A 15,248-nucleotide genomic window follows, 5' to 3' on the forward strand; every position below is an offset into this window, starting at 1 on the left:
GAGCCTATAAGGATGCTGCAGGTTTTTCTTCCCAAGGTAGAGAACCTTGCATTTTTCGGTGTTAAACTTCATCAGGTTCTCGTCCACCCATTTGCTGAGCCTGTCCAGGTCAGTATGGACCACCTGCCTGTCTTCTGGTGTGGTTGCTTTGCCCCAAAGTTTGGTGTCATCGGCAAACTTGGCCGGTCCGCTTCTGACTCCAATGTCCACATCATTAATGAAGATATTGAACAATATGGGTCCAAGGACAGAGCCTTGGGGGACCGCACTGGTTACAGGACACCATGACGATTGACTTCCATCAATTACTACCCTCTTGGTCTGACCATGGAGCCAATTTCCCAGCCAGCGGATTGTGGTGGACCCAAGGCCACAATTGGCCAGTTTCTCCAAGAGGCGATCATGGGATACCAGCTTGAAGGCCTTTTTGAAGTCAAGATATATGACATCAATCTCTTCTCCCTTGTCCAGGTGATAGGTCACTTGGTCGTAGAAGGAAATGAGATTGGTTAAGCAAGACCTACCTGCAACAAACCCATGGTGGCTATCCCTTAGGATGCTGGCGTCGGCAAGTCCATTAAGGATGGCCTCTTTAATAAACCATTTGGGTATATGGTATAGAGAGCAATGATGGGTTAGGCAAATTAGCAGCCTCAGCTGTCCATCGGAGTTGTGGTTTTTAATCTTCATACCATGAAAAGGCTGAGGGGCTCCACCTGGAGTAGGGATCCATTTATGCTAGGCGCTGTACCAATGTGTGAAGACACGGTCCTTGGCCAAACAGTTTGCCATGTGAGAAGACGAAGCAGCACATGGGAAGATGGAGCTGATCAAATACAGACTGCGTACACCATTGCTGGGGGCCCAACAGATGACACTTTAAGAGTGTTGATGTTTAGGGTTAGCGTATCTGAAAATTAAGTTACTTCAAGGTATCTGAGGTTCAGCAAACTAAACCTGAGGAACTCCAACCCAGTGCCACATTTGGAAAAGTAAACTTCAGTCTCTGCACTGCAGTTCCTCATCTCTAAAATGGACTAGCGCTTCCCTACCTTCTGGGAGATTTTACATGGATAAGCAGATATCAGATGATAGGGTGGAGAAGGCTATATATTAGCACCCGATACTTATGACCGGTCTTCTCCTTCAAAGCGGGATTTTTCTTACACCCATTGCTAATGAAAACAGGGGAACACAGTGCTTAGGGGTGCTGTTCTAGATGTCCCTGAAACTCCCCTAATGTGTTTTAGTCCTGATTTCTATCTGTTATTCCAGACCTGATCCCCAATCAGCTCTGCCAGTCTTCACAGCCCTAAACTGTAGGATACTACTATTAAAATTCACTTTCCCCAAGCTGGTAGCCTAATACCTCCTGGTTACCTCAGGGCTGCACTGTAGGCTTCTTCTAGTCTGATCCTCACCTTCTTGCTTTGTGTGCCACCGAGGACTACAGAAGCCTCTAGCCAGCCCAGATCAGGGAAATGCAAAATGACACAGTCTTCACCTCCATACAGTTCCCTGGACCCCAAACACAGTGCTGGCACAGAGATGAATTGGGCCCATGTTGAATTTATTTTTAATGGCATTTTTAGCACAGAACAACAAAAACAAAAGTCTCAGACAACTTCAACATCCCAGGCCTTCCGCTGCTCCTATCTGGGGATGGTCAAAGGGCAGCTGTGAGCAGGTAAGATCAGAGGTGCTTTACTTCTTGGACACAGCCCTACATCAGGCACTACCTAGAGTCTTCTGGGCAGCATGGATTAGTACTGGCTCTGGAAGTGCTATACCAGCCCTTAAATTATGGTCTGGGAATCTGATACCCTGGGTTATACTGGTAGCTCTGGGAAGAAGAATGGGTTAATAGAAGAGTCAAGAGGAGGCTGGATTCTTAGTTCCAGCTCTTAGAGGGAGCACAGTCTAGTGGGTAAAGTGTAGGGACTAGGAGTTAGATCTCCTGGGTTTGTTGGGCTTCCTCTTTCTGGGTGGGCTTGGCACTCAGGACCTTCTGTACCAGTGATCTGGAACAAGTGGCACAAGCATCCTGTTGTGTCTTACTGTGTTTTCCTTGTACTGTCCCTTTAAGGCCAAAGCCCTCCTGGTCAGCACTGCAGGGTTCACTTTACTTCTGGCAGTTTTACAGCACTGGGGACTCCATGTTCTCTGCTGTGAGGAGCCAGAGGCATTCTTGGTTCCTCTCCCTCCACAGGACTGGAGTGGGTCAAGTCAGAGGCAGAGCCAAGTGTAAGATCTGTATGCATATACTGATGCAACTGTTAAGATCCACCCTGGATATGATTCCAGAGAGTTATAATAATAAATGTTAGTTCAACATAGCGGTGACCAGAGTGTTGTTGTTGAACCCACAACTTAGCATCTGGCAACAAGGATGGGATCCTTTGCTGACAAGACACCCCTAGATTGTGGGATACCATTCTGAGACCAGGCTGTGTGTGAGATCAGAGGGAAGGTTTTTTTCTGTATTATTTTCTCTCTAATATGGCTGATGTTAGTTAAAATAGCCACATTGGTTCACATAGAAGAATCTGATGTGAGCCAGCTGACTTCTTGGGACTCTTGTGCTGAGAGGCTATCCTATTACCTGGAAGCCAACAAAGTGGAAAATCCAGCACAGAAGTGCGCGATCCTCCTGACAGTCTGTGGCGCTAAAACATTTGCCATTGTTCATTCCTCACAGCATCTGTCTTACCAAATGCTAAGTCTTATGCTGAACTAATTGCCCTGCTAAAGGCACATTTTTGCCCAAAGCCATCTGTTACCCTGTAGAGATTTCATTTTTTTTTTAAACAGAACCAAAAGTCCAGCAAAGGCATAGCAGATTTCCTGGCTGAGCTCCATCGCCTTGTCGAATTTTGTGAGTTTGGGGATCTCCTGGATGGCCTGCTTCACAACCGTCTTATTTGTGGGGTTCAAGATGAAACAACCCAACAATGTTGCCTGCTCTTTGAACCAAATTTGACCTTGGCTACTGCACAAGAAAAAGCCTTGGCAGCTGAAGCAGCATCCTATAATGTGAGAGAAATTTGCCAGGTTTTCTCCAGCAATGTCCACTTACTCCAAAAAGATCAAGAATCAGATCATCACCAGAAAATTCAGCAGATTATACCCTCACCAACAGCACCATGCAAGCCAGTTAATCCACAGACATGTCTGAGTTGTGGCAGCCAACATAGAGGAAGGGAGTGCAGGTTTAGGGACGTGGAGTGTCATGCCTACAAGAAGAAGGGCTGCACAGAGAGGGTTTGTTGCTTGAAGGCCACTGCTGGGACACAAAAAGACTGTGGCAAATGTATTCACTCCCAATCCACTCACAGATTAGAATCCTCCCCAGGATGTGAGGTATAAAAACCATATTTGATTCAAAGTGTTGGTGTTGTTGAAACTCAAGCTTCTGAGATGATTGCAACTATAGTAATAAATGGAGAGAAGTGCAAAATAGAAGTGGACTTGGGTTCAGGAGTATCCCTCATAGATGAAAACACATACTTCCAGTTGTTTCGGCACTCTCTCCCCAAGTTAGTGAAACCTGAGTGTTGCCTGCGTGACTTCAATGGGCAGATTGTGGAAACTTTGGGTAGCTGCAGTGTCACTGTCCAGTATGGATCTGTTAGACAGCATCTATCCCTCATTGTCACTAAGGGTTCCCGCAGAAGTCTTCTGGGGAGAAATTGGTTCTCACTATTGGGAATCAGTATGCAAGATGTACACAGTCTCTGCACAGAAAGTCTGGAAAGGCTTGCAAGAGAGTTTCCCCAGGTATTCTCCAAGGAATTAGGAACTTACACTGGTCCACCTGTGACATTCCAAATGGATCCTGCCATAACCCCTATCTTTATGAAGGCTCAGACTTACCTTTCATGTGGCTGAAAACTGATGCAGAATTAGATCAGCTTATCGTGCAAGGGGTCCTTGAGCCAATTGTACATACAAGCTGGGCCACACCAATTGTTCCTGGTTTAAAACCTAACAGAAGTATTTGCATCTGTGGGGATTGTAAGTGTACTGTTAATAAAGCACTTAATCAGGATCCGTACCCAGTGCCTCCCATTAACCAGTTACTGTCTGTTCTTGCAGGAGGGAGGGTTTTTGCCAAACTTGACCATGCTCAAGCCTATCAGCAATTGACAGTGGATGACAAGGATGCTGAGGCCCAAACAATAGTTACACACTGGGAAGTGTCCGTGTCAAGCACCTCCAGTTTGGAATTTCTGTGGCACCAGGTATTTTCCAGCAGTTCGTGGAGAAAATGCTAGCAGGAATTCTCAGGGTTGTTCCATACCTTGATGATGTGTTGCTTATGGGACTGTCTAGAGAGAAACTCACTGAGAAGTTTTACAGAGATTTGATAAAGCAGGTATCAGAGTAAAAAGAGAGAAATGTGAACTGGGAGTTTCCAGTATCAACTTACTGAGATATCAAATTGATGCTTCTGGCATTAACCCAGTTGAAGACAAGGTAAAAGCAACACATGATGTCCCTATACCAAAATGAAGACAGGATCTTCAAGCATTCTTAGGACTTCTCAACTTTTATAACATCTTTTTGAAAGACAAAGCCACCATAGCAGAGCCCCTTCATTGCTTACTGGATAAAGTAGCTCAGTGGACGTGGACTTGCCAGCACAATGAAGCCTTCCAGGGTGTCAAGAAGTTGCTGACATCAGACTCTGTCCTTGTTCACTGTGATGAGAAGAAGCTTCTGTCCATTACTTGTGATGTCTTGCCATTTGGTGCTGGTGCTGTCCTTAGTCACACCTTGCCTGACGGCATGGACGCACCCATTGCTTTTTACTCAAGAACAATGACTTCAGCTGAGAGGAATTACATACAGATTGATAAAGAAGCATTGGCAGTCATTGCAGGAGTTAACAAATTTCACAATTATGTTTATGGCCACAAATTCAAAATCCAAACAGACCATAAACCCCTTCTTGGAATTTTTACTAAGGACAAACCAACTTCTCCCATTTTATCTTCTTTTATAATAATAAATAACTGTTAGTTCAGCACAGCAGTGTTCAGAGTGTTGTTGCTGAACCCACAACATATCAGTTCCCTTGTAAGCAAGTCTACCAAGGGCTCTCCATTTTTTCCTGGGGTCTGTGCAAGCCCTGGCACTCAGTGTTAGGTGTTTGGTGGAGAATAAAAATCTGCTTGGGAATTTCCCCAGTAGGGCTTAGTGAGGAGTTCAGAGAGGACAGCAAAGGGAGTCCCAAGGGCTTACTGCTCACACGTACACACCTGAGCAGTCGGCTCTGCTTCCCCTGCCTCTCTGGAATTTTCTGCAGTTCCTGCAAGCACTTCCTCCCCGCCTCCCCAGCCTCCTTTGAGGGTCTGAGTTTCACAGGCAGCGCGGGGTTTTTTTCTCCTTCCCCCGTTCTGCTGTTTTGTCTCTGTAGAAACCCATCTCACCACTGTTTTTAAACCACTCGAAGGTGTTGGGGTTTTTCTGGGCTATTTTGAAGCTCGTTTTCCCAGATGCATTTTTTTTTCTTTTGAATGCAACTCTTCTCTTCATCTAAAGTTTCCGCCCATGTGACTTTCAGCTTGCGTCCCCATATATTCTGAGAAACCACAGAGGGCCAGAGCCTAAAGACACTGACATATTACTGCAGAGTGCAATTACTCTGTGAGAGGAGAGACACCGGGCAGGACCAGGGCGCACAGCAGAGAAAGTGATACTGGGCAAGGGAGAGCGACAGCCTGCCAAAGAGACAGGCTGGGGGACAGAGGCAAAGAGATTGCTCAGGGGAGAAAGAGGAGGACACAGGAGTGGGGAGATTAAAAGCAGAAGACACCAAGAGTACAGAGGACAGAAAGGAAGCCAAAGAGGCCTTGGCAGAGGGAGGCAGGAGCCATGCCCCATAGCTCGGACAGCAGTGACTCCAGCAGCTTCAGCCAGTCTCCCCCACCCAGCAAGCAGGTAACATTTTGAATTGTTTGCTTCTGGGCTCTCCTCTTCAATCACCTCCTGGGGGGCAGAAAGCAGCTGGCATTGGAGGGGATCCTCAGTGAGGGCTAGAGACATGCTCTCATCCACTGCACAAGAGGCAGGGCTTTCTAGGAACCAGCCCAGGGAGAGGCGCAGAGAGCTCTCTTGCAGGGGCAAGCTCCAGACCAGGGATGTCAATAACTGAACAGAACGAGAAGGAACCTCATTAGACCAGAGCACCTGAAGGCTTATGAACCCCCTGCTGCTGGATGTGGAGGCACAAGGCATGGCCACAAAGCATTCAGCCAACTCGGAGACCCCTCAGGGGTCAGAGTCTGCCCTCCCCCCATATAATCAGGATCTTTTGATGAATCTGAATCCTTCCTGCCTCCCTTGGAGGTTGCTGCCCCTATCTGCTCTTTGTACGTGCTCTGCTGTTAGCTGCCTTAAACTCTTCCTCAGTGAGTGGTGTGTGATGGAGGAGTCCTGTGAGTTGGCCTCTTCCATATATCTTTCCATCTGCCCTGTAGCATGCCTGCCATGGCCTACACTAGCTTCATTTAACATGTATCCCCAGTATTTCTGGCCCCTCTGAATATTTGTAATGTTACCATGCATTATCTGCCAAGTGCCAACAACATGGCATGGGGCAGGAGAGCCGTCACCCTGAGGAACTCCCAGACAGGCCCTGGGCAGACAGACCCAAGCTGGCATGCAGTGTGCTGGATGAGAGAGTGGGAAAGAAGGAAAGCAAGCAAGCACAAAGCAATCAAGGGGGAAGTATTCAAGAGGCATATTGGAACAGAGCTTGGTGTGGCGTGGCAAGAGACCAGCCAGCAGACCTGCCAGAGGTGGAGTTAGGAAGGCCCTGAAGGGAAGGGCAAGAAGGTGAACTGTGATGAAATGGAAAGATCACAAGGTGGGGGGTAGGAGGATGTGGACAGATTGGTAGGCCAGAGAGAACTTTAGTGGCGGCATTTCCCTGGTAAGAGGGAGGGGGCGGGGTAGATGTCAGTGAGCCCAGTGAGGCATCAATGCCAGTATCTGGGGAGGAGATGAAAGGGTCTGGAGGGAGTTCTAGCTGTCAGGGCAGAGTGGGAGGGTGCCAGCTCAGCAGAGCCTGCTGTGAGAGGCTGTGAGAGGCTCATGTCCCAGGCCACGAAAAGCAAAGCCGTATCTGTGTAACTAGTGCAGATATGACCTGGAACATTGCAGCCTGCTCTGAGCCTTATGTGATCAGTCATGAGAGACTAAAATACAGGAAGCTCAGAGAAAGCAGCTGCAACAATCAGGAGGCCTGGAGGAACCAGGTTCTGGGAAAAGATGATAAAGCTGAGCTTATCTAGCAGGGCTGAGTGGTGGCCGTCCTGGGGCTAGAGGAGATGAGCTGGTAGGTTTGGTCTTTCACTTTTGTGATTCTTCAGACCTGCACCATGGAGCCTGTGGATGGTTCATTTCCCTGTTCTGTGAGAACATGGAGGGTCATAGGCTTGCCCCAGGGTTGGGATGTCAAGGGCCTTGTAGGGAAGGGGAGCACCCCTGACCTGGTCTTAAGCTGATGCTGTGTGTCAGATGGGAGCGCATGTCTTATGGAGCAGGGGAGAGGCTGGCGTGATCTCTGCTGAGAGGAATGTTGGCTCAGGGCTGTTCTGTGCTGCCCCCGCATCCCCGCCCCTGTGCCTCTGTGGGAGTGGAAGGGAGGCGATGCCCATGTCATTCCCAGGCTCTCTTGTGTTTCAGGACTCTTCTGACGACATGAGGAAAGTCCAGAGACGGGAGAAGAACCGCATTGCTGCCCAGAAGAGCCGGCAGAGGCAGACTCAGAAGGCAGACACGCTTCACTTGGTAAGAACCTCCCTCCTCAGCCTGTCCCAGATCACTGCATGCACATGTTAGGGAATGTACTTCAGCACTAAGGAGTGCAGCAGAGCTGGGCTTTGGGCCTGGGCCACCGTAGGGTGCCTTCGACAGCATTAGCAGTAGCTGGAGAGCGGGGGCTAGGTAGCTTAGCCAAGCGGCCAGAAGATTTCTTTCCAGATGAACTGCGGGCACTATTGGACATCTCCTCAGGGGATGCCCTCCTCTAGGCTTCCCCTCCTCAGTTTGTTGCACTCTTGTTTGTGGGCCTGTTGAAGCCAATGGAAATTTTGCCATTTGCTTCAATAGCAGCAGAGTGGAGCCGTTTTTCTGCCCTTTGCATCGCTGCTGTGCCCTGAGCAGATGCCTCGATTGAGCTACACACAAAGGTCATGTTTTTCCCTGACATCTGCCTGTCTTTCCAAACTGTGTGTGTGCCCTTTGGGCCTGGCCACAATGAAGATCACCTGCCCATTTCCTCAGTGTGGTGGGGTCACTCCAATTCCAGCTTCATGCATTCCCACCCCTTCCAGCTCCCCAACAAATACAGCGAACCACCCTTTTGCCACATCTTGTGCCCTGTGGACCTCACTGTCATCTGTTTGTGCTGAAAATCACCCATGTAGGCCACCTTTTTACCCACTTCTTAATTCAGGTCCAGATTTTTACCTCTTATCCTGAAGTTGTCAGGTTACTTTTGTGGCCTCTTGTGATAGATGCTGTCAATAATTTTTTAAAAGCCAGAAGAGTCAGGGCCAGACTCTTCTTAGCTTTGAACCTCATGCAATTACTCATCTCCACAGGAAGAGAGTACAGAATGCGACCAGTTTGACTCACTAGCATTTTACCTTCCCTTTGCCCTGGTGTAAATTGATGTTGTAATGCACAGAACAGTACAGAATCAAGCTCTAGTGCTAGAAAAGCCCAGGTAGGTCTCCTTCAATCCATTTCCTGGGTCTACATTGGCTAATAACCCATTGTAAGCTTATTATTGTTTTGTCCAGTTTAATCTTAAACATCCCCAGTGGAGGGGTTGCCACCACTTCCCTTGGGAGACAATACCAGAGCTAAATACTTGAAGTGTCTGGAGGCTTCCCTGACATCTGGCATAAATTCTGCTTCTGTCTCACTGTTACTTAGTCATCCTATCCCATCTCATCCCCCCCATGCAGTGCCCTAGCAACAAAGTTTGGCGCTGGGGCAAAGCCTGCAGTAGCAGCCTATCCTTGCCCCACGGGGGACACATGCCCACACCCCATACTTGCCTGGGAGTGCATGCAGTGGGAGGAGCTGCCCTTTCCACATTCCCGTGCCCCTCAAAATGAGCTGCTCGCGGCTCCATCCCATGCCCTGCCCAGGCTGGGCAGTGCCTGTTGGCGCCTCTTTGCTTCTGTGCCCAGAGGGGTTGCCCTGCTCCCCCCCACCATGGCATTGCCCCCATAGAACTGCCTCTGTGTGGCTCTGGGCAGGCAGCAAGGCCAGCAGTTAGGGAGTATGGTCATAGTGGAAGAGCCTGACTCCTTTTCTGTCTGTATTTTGATAAGTGAAATCTTATGTGCATATGAGAGATACTGCCTCATCCTTCTGAGCAGAACTCAGCTATTGATGAAGGTTCAGCAGTTTACTGCTATGTCCGGCAGTGGTGTAGATTGTCTAGCATCCTTCAGGAGGGAAGGCCCTTTAAGCAGGGTACAGTCAGGACTCTGCTCAAGAAAATTTCCACCATCCTTAATGCTCTTTATGCTCTCCATGTGCCCCCACTCTGGGGAGAATCTAGGAGAACTTGATGTTTGAACAGCTTTTATTGCATCCTGCTGGTCCTCATTTAGACCTGGGTATAAGACAAAGGGGTCTCTCCTTATTCATGGTGCTTTAGAGGTGGACACTGCCCTAGGCTGATTTTGTTAGCTGTGTCATCAGCCTGCAGTACCCACAGGCCAGGCTTTAGGGTAACTTGATCTGCCATAGGCAGCAGATGGGGTGGCCTCTCTCTCTGTTTTTTACTTCTTCTCCAAGACATTCAGAGGATGGTGGCAGACAGGGACTCATCTCTAGGGTTCTCCTGGCCACTTTTCCTGGCAGAGAAAGTGAGACATCTGGCTTGCAGTATTACCACAATGCACATGACACTGATTTTACACACTCTGCTTTTCTGGTGCATGGTAAGCAGTACGCTTGGTAGCAAAGCAACTTGGCTTAGTCTAGGTAAGGCAGAATGAATGATAGCAAGCATGGAGACAGCTGGGGAAATGGGACAGAGACAAGAGACAAAGATAGATGTTAAATCTTTGCCAATATTGGTCTGGTCTTTGGATCCTATTAGATTCACCTACTGCTATGGGATCCCCAAGTGCTGTTCATCTCCAGGTGCCTCAGATTTGGTGAGTTTTCCTGGTTGATGTAAAATTTCACAGGTTAATCTGGGCCACTGTAAGCTTTGGGCTACCTTTTAAAAAGACTCAAAAACTCTAAATGATTCTGGATGCAGTGGCTTATTTCTGGAGTGGAGTGAGGTACCATGGGCCTATAACACCCAAACTACACCCTACCTCCTTAACAGTTGCTGGGTGCAGCTTTGATTATGATCTGTGAAGCATTCCACTGTCTGGAATCCAGTTATCTGAGTGGTCCCTTCTCCCTCTCTCAAAGTCCCGCTGCAGTAGTTAATATGTGTAGGTGCCCCACAAAGATAGCAATTTTTGTAAATACTGGCTATGATTTAACTAGCATGTGGTGCCTCAATAATGAGGTAAGGTACTGTAAAAAATCAGTCTAGTGCCACTAGCTATATCAACAACATGAACAGAGATGTGGAAGGTTTGCCTTGTCTGGGATGGTGGGGTAGGTGGGACGTGGAGAATGGTGGATGGTCATTCAAGACTATTCACGAGTCGCTGGCCTGGTGCCCTGGCTAAATTCCAACCAGCGCTCCAGCCCTCTGCCTCGCTAATTCCCCCACCCCTGGCTCAACTGGACACAGGGAACTTCAGGTCCTTCCCCAGACCATTGTGTATATTTCTGTGCACCTCAAAGCGCTGCACATTAGGGGTGCACTTTACAGACAGTATGGCTCAGAAGCTTCAGGAACTATTTAGACAAAGTCTCTATTATTATTATTATTATTATTACTACTGTCATCACTATCATCTCACTGATGCTGTGACTACTTTTTGTCCTCCTAAGACCTCAGTTTCTCTCTTTTCTTCTGGCATGTTTCTTCCCCTGCCCCTTTCCCCTGCCATCTATCTGGCTGCTTTCCCTGGGCCCTATCAGGAAGCAGTGAGTCTTCTCTTTCCAGGGCAATGACAGGTTTCCTGTGGCAGGTGGTTTTCTGGTTAAAGACGGCGGTTATTCACCACCCCTCCCCCTAGCTCCGGCTGCCTCAGGACTGCGGCTTGGGAGGTGTGCGTGCGTGAGAGGGAGCTGCAAGTGCCTGGGCGGGGAACACGTTGCTGTCACTTCTCGTAAGAAGCTGCTGGGGAGAAAGCAGGGCCAAGGGCTGACTTTCACTGGCTTAGTGGCAGGCCCCTGTCTGGCTGGGGGAGGGGGATTTGCCCAGGCCTTGCTCTGCTCTGGGTTTACAGGAAGCACGTCAGTTTGGAAACTCTCTGGGGCAGAGAGGGGAAGGGCTGCGACCCCCGCCCCCGGATCCTGGCTAGCTGTTCCCCAGTAGTGGCTTCGCCTTTCTGCCAGCATCAAGATGCTGTAGAGGCAGCCAGGCACTTCAGAGGTGCGGCGACTGAGACAGACCAGTTGATCAGTAAAGCCACCGCCACCTCTTCTTTCAAGTCTCTCCTCAAACGTGTCTGGTACAAAGCACACAGGAAACTGCAGCCTGGTAACCAACGGTTAGGCAGGTGCCGAGTCGTGATTGCTGCCCCAGCCTGGTGTACAGCTCTGCACATTCTCGCCCATCCCCCACCATACCTCCTCACTGCTTGTTTGATTTCTCCCCACTGTTATATTTTGTGCCTTGGATTGCAGAGGTGTTGGGGCAAAGGCTGCCATTTTCCTACATATGTGTACAATGCACAGCACGATGGAGCACTGACCTAGGCGCTTCTAGGCACTGCAAAACCAGTGAATAATCATAACAGAGATGGAAGCCAGGCCGCCCTACAGTCCCACACCCTGAGAATTAATCTAGCTACTCTCCTGCCACTGCTTTGCCAACCTGATATCTCCCTTTGTGCCCCCACCACTTCTCTGCCCACCTCCCACTCAGGATATCTTCACCCTATGCCCTGGTGGCTGATTTGAGTCTGGCTTGCTAATATAGCCCCATGCTGGTTTTCTCTCCTCAGGAGAGTGAGGACCTGGAGAGACAGAACGCTGCTCTGCGCAGGGAAATCAAGCAACTGACAGAGGAAATGAAGCACTTTTCCTCAATGCTGAGCTCCCACGAACCCCTCTGCTCCATCCTGACCTCGCCACCCCCGCCACCGCCTCACCCAGAGGTGCTCTATGCAACACACTCCTTCCACCAGCCCCACATCAGCTCCCCACGCTTCCAGCACTGAGCCAGCTACCAGGACACACAGCCTGCAGACTGCGCAGATGAAAAGCAGAGACCCATAGGGCTCATTCGTTGGTCCATTTGAGGAGCACAGACTGGTATAGCTATTCTTGGCCCTCATTTAAGCATATGCTGAGAGTGATATGTCCAGGACATGTCTCCTGTGCCCACGTGGGGGGATGGCAGGACACATCGCTGGGGCAGTGAAATCTAGGATTGCTGGGGATGGGGAAGCATGCGCAGAATGGCACCAAGCCCTTGGCTGTTGTTTGCTGGAGGACACTGGCATGGGTCTGGGACATAGGAACTTTCTCTCCACGTGAGCAGGAGGCTGGAGACTGTACCTGCAAATGCTCCAGCAAGAGGAACATGGGAGATGAGTGGAACCCAGAATGGGAACTTGTTTTGTTTTGTTTTTAAATAAAGAGTGAAAATGTTTAATGCTTTGTGTCAACACTTGGCCTGGTGTCCCTGAGGCCATATGTTCCAGGCAGGTTGGGATGCCAAATGGGTAGGCAGAACACTATGGGTTTTGGGAAAATGCACCTGCATGGAGAGCAGTGCCTGGGAGGGGTGAAGCTAGGCTCATATTTAGCCCAGAGAGCAGTGGCCTGGCCTCAGTGTTTGAGCAATGGGTTTGGTGTGCATATGAGTATGCATGAGCATGCCCCTGCCCTTACCTGCTGGGAAGCGCAAGGAAGGCCGCATGGGCTCTTCTTGTGAGAGAGACATTTGCCTGTGCTGCAGGGACAAAGATGGTTGGTAACCCTGCCACTCATATATATGCAGCTGCAGCTTTCTCCCCTGTCATGCCCCAGCTCTGTCACCTGCAGACCTGATTCCAGAATGAAAGCTCCTTACTGGTCTTGCTCTGTTGGAAACACAGAGCATAGGGAGCAAGATGGACTGTGTCAGCAGTAATGTGCTGCCAGGCAGAAAGCTGGCAGCCTGCCTGACACCCCAAACCATGTGTGCCACCTGCATGCCAGGCCAGCTGCTGCCATAGATTAGCTAATGCTGTTCAGTGTTTGCTACCTCATTTAAGGATATATCTGCAGTGACCCTCTCTCAGCAGGGGGCGTTGTGAGTTGCTTTGCTAAAGTGGGGTAGTACAGTACAGTGTACTGACACTGCACTGAGGACCTGAACCGAATTGGCTGGGCTGATTCCCTGGCGGTGCCACTGACGGGTACTATAGATAGAACTTGACCCCCTCTCCCCATTCCAAGGCCAGGAAGTTCTGTGAAGTTCCTCATTAACCCCCCTCACCCTAGAAGAGGCAGGGGATGTGGAAGGAATGTGCCAGAGGAAAAGATGTGGTTTCCATGGGTCTGTGGGGGAGGGAAGCTTCATTCCTGTGGCTGCTGGGCTACTTGTAGGGAGAGCTGGGTCCCTGCAGGAGCTGTGTCCGCATTGGCCAGCTTCCCTTACTCTGTACCACCTTACCTGTGCCAAGAATAGGTGCTGGCCTAGGGAAGATATGATGCCATTCCAAGAGTACTGGTATAGGCAAAGCTACCTGCTGTGATGGAGGGGAGAGTGCAAGGAAACAGAGCTATCCTATGGGCAGCAGTATGAGATGTGCAGCTGCACAGAAGTGGGGGAAGAGGGAGTGCGCTTAGGATGCAGTCATGCTAGTTCCCCAACCAGAAACAGGGTAGCTGTGTTGGTGTGATGTAGCCCTGCAGGACCCATTAGCTCTGGCCCTACAAGCTGATTAGCCTGTCTGCAATGCCTCCCGCAACAAGGTTATGTTCCTTCAGTTTTGGGAGCTAGCAGGCCTGGTGAGTCTGCCTTGCAGACAAACCCTTAAAGGGGTGACCTACTGCGTGGGGTCCAGGATATAAAAATCTCATAGCAGTGGAGTGTGGCCTTTTTCTTCGTACCCCTGCACAGGCCTCTGCAGGCTGGCACCGTGCACGTCACAGGATGGCGATGGAGTACCCTGCCTGATGATTGTACAAGATCTACCAAAGTAGGATACACCAAAAGGCAGCTGTAAATCTCCCAGAAGGCTTTGACTGAGTCAGTCTCAGAGCATCTAACTCACCCCTACCCCTCACACACAGGTCAAAATTCCAACCTAACCATTCATATAGCACTCCTTACCACTGCTAATTCTTCAGTGCAGGTCCTGCTTTGAGTTCCCCATTTTATGAAGATTTGTTTAGCTGGTGTTTATGTGTTATGTGGCTCCTTAAATCTGGGAAAGAGAGCAGCTGCAGCCCTAAAGACACCATTTTGTTCCTGAAAGCCATAGTGGTCACTATAGCCCCTTGTAGCTGGTAAGTGCTTTGGCCTATGTTGGGTTTCTTCCTGGAGTTTTCATTCTCTTATCCTTTAAGTCTGTGGGGCAGCTTTGTGTGTTGGTTTGCAAGGAAGAACATGCAGTTGGGTTACCACCTGCTCTCTTTGTGCACCCTGTGCAGAGAGCTATCAATTCTACCTCCTTACTGGAGGAGGGCATCAGAGCCATAGCAGAGGTTTCTGTTAGGTTAAAATACTTGCTAGGCTCATATGAAATTTCAGCCCATGTTAGCACATTGAGTGCTGTTTCACTGCTTTGTAATGCCAAACCTTGGTTTTAGCCCTGACCTAAGAAGATTCCCCCACCCACACCCTGCAAGGCCAAAAAAAGTGCTGCTGGACTGTAGGAGTCTGAGATTCTGCAGATCAGGTGTGGATCTACTGAATGATCTGCAGAACTTCTGGACTCCCCAATAGTGATATCTTAGGTTTATTACTGCAACTCAGAGTGGATATAAGTGATCAGTCTAAGACTCAAGAGTGGTTTCATGGCAATATGTACTTGTGGGGCCATGGCAAAGGCTATCAGTGCTTGCTCTCTGTCTAAACATAGGCTATTGCCTGCTCCTAGTGCAGCTGTCTCTGACCAGCAAGTGTATCTCCAAGCAGCTCCACA

At 49.3% G+C, this 15,248-nt stretch overlaps 1 protein-coding gene and 1 long non-coding RNA gene across 2 annotated transcripts in view; one reads left to right on the forward strand and one right to left on the reverse strand.

Moving 5' to 3' along the window:
* Positions 1–4,306, reverse strand: part of LOC109321575 — an 8,028-nt gene extending 3,722 nt beyond the window's left edge. Inside the window, exon 1 of the long non-coding RNA XR_002104089.1 lies at positions 4,189–4,306. This is a non-coding gene — a long non-coding RNA (uncharacterized LOC109321575). The remainder of the gene's footprint in view (positions 1–4,188) is intronic.
* Positions 4,307–5,057: 751 nt separating this feature from the next.
* On the forward strand, positions 5,058–12,779 carry BATF (basic leucine zipper ATF-like transcription factor). Its single transcript, XM_019552318.1, has 3 exons — positions 5,058–5,943; positions 7,693–7,797; positions 12,114–12,779. Exons 1-3 carry the CDS (start codon positions 5,878–5,880, stop codon positions 12,327–12,329), a joined length of 387 nt encoding a protein of 128 aa, XP_019407863.1. The 5' UTR covers positions 5,058–5,877; the 3' UTR covers positions 12,330–12,779.
* The last annotated feature ends 2,469 nt before the right edge of the window (positions 12,780–15,248 follow it).

The sequence above is a fragment of the Crocodylus porosus genome, unplaced genomic scaffold (genome assembly GCF_001723895.1).
Source record: "Crocodylus porosus isolate Cpor-Errol unplaced genomic scaffold, CroPor_comp1, whole genome shotgun sequence".
Classification (NCBI taxonomy): Eukaryota; Metazoa; Chordata; order Crocodylia; family Crocodylidae; genus Crocodylus; species Crocodylus porosus.

What these genes read in the sequence shown, in the direction of transcription:
- BATF (XM_019552318.1), top strand. Translation starts at nt 5,878, where the DNA reads ATGCCCCATAGCTCGGACAGCAGTGACTCCAGCAGCTTCAGCCAGTCT. An exon ending in CTCCCCCACCCAGCAAGCAG is followed by an intron (nt 5,944 to 7,692) that starts GTAACATTTTGA and finishes CTTGTGTTTCAG; the next exon opens with GACTCTTCTGACGACATGAG. An exon ending in AGGCAGACACGCTTCACTTG is followed by an intron (nt 7,798 to 12,113) that starts GTAAGAACCTCC and finishes TTCTCTCCTCAG; the next exon opens with GAGAGTGAGGACCTGGAGAG.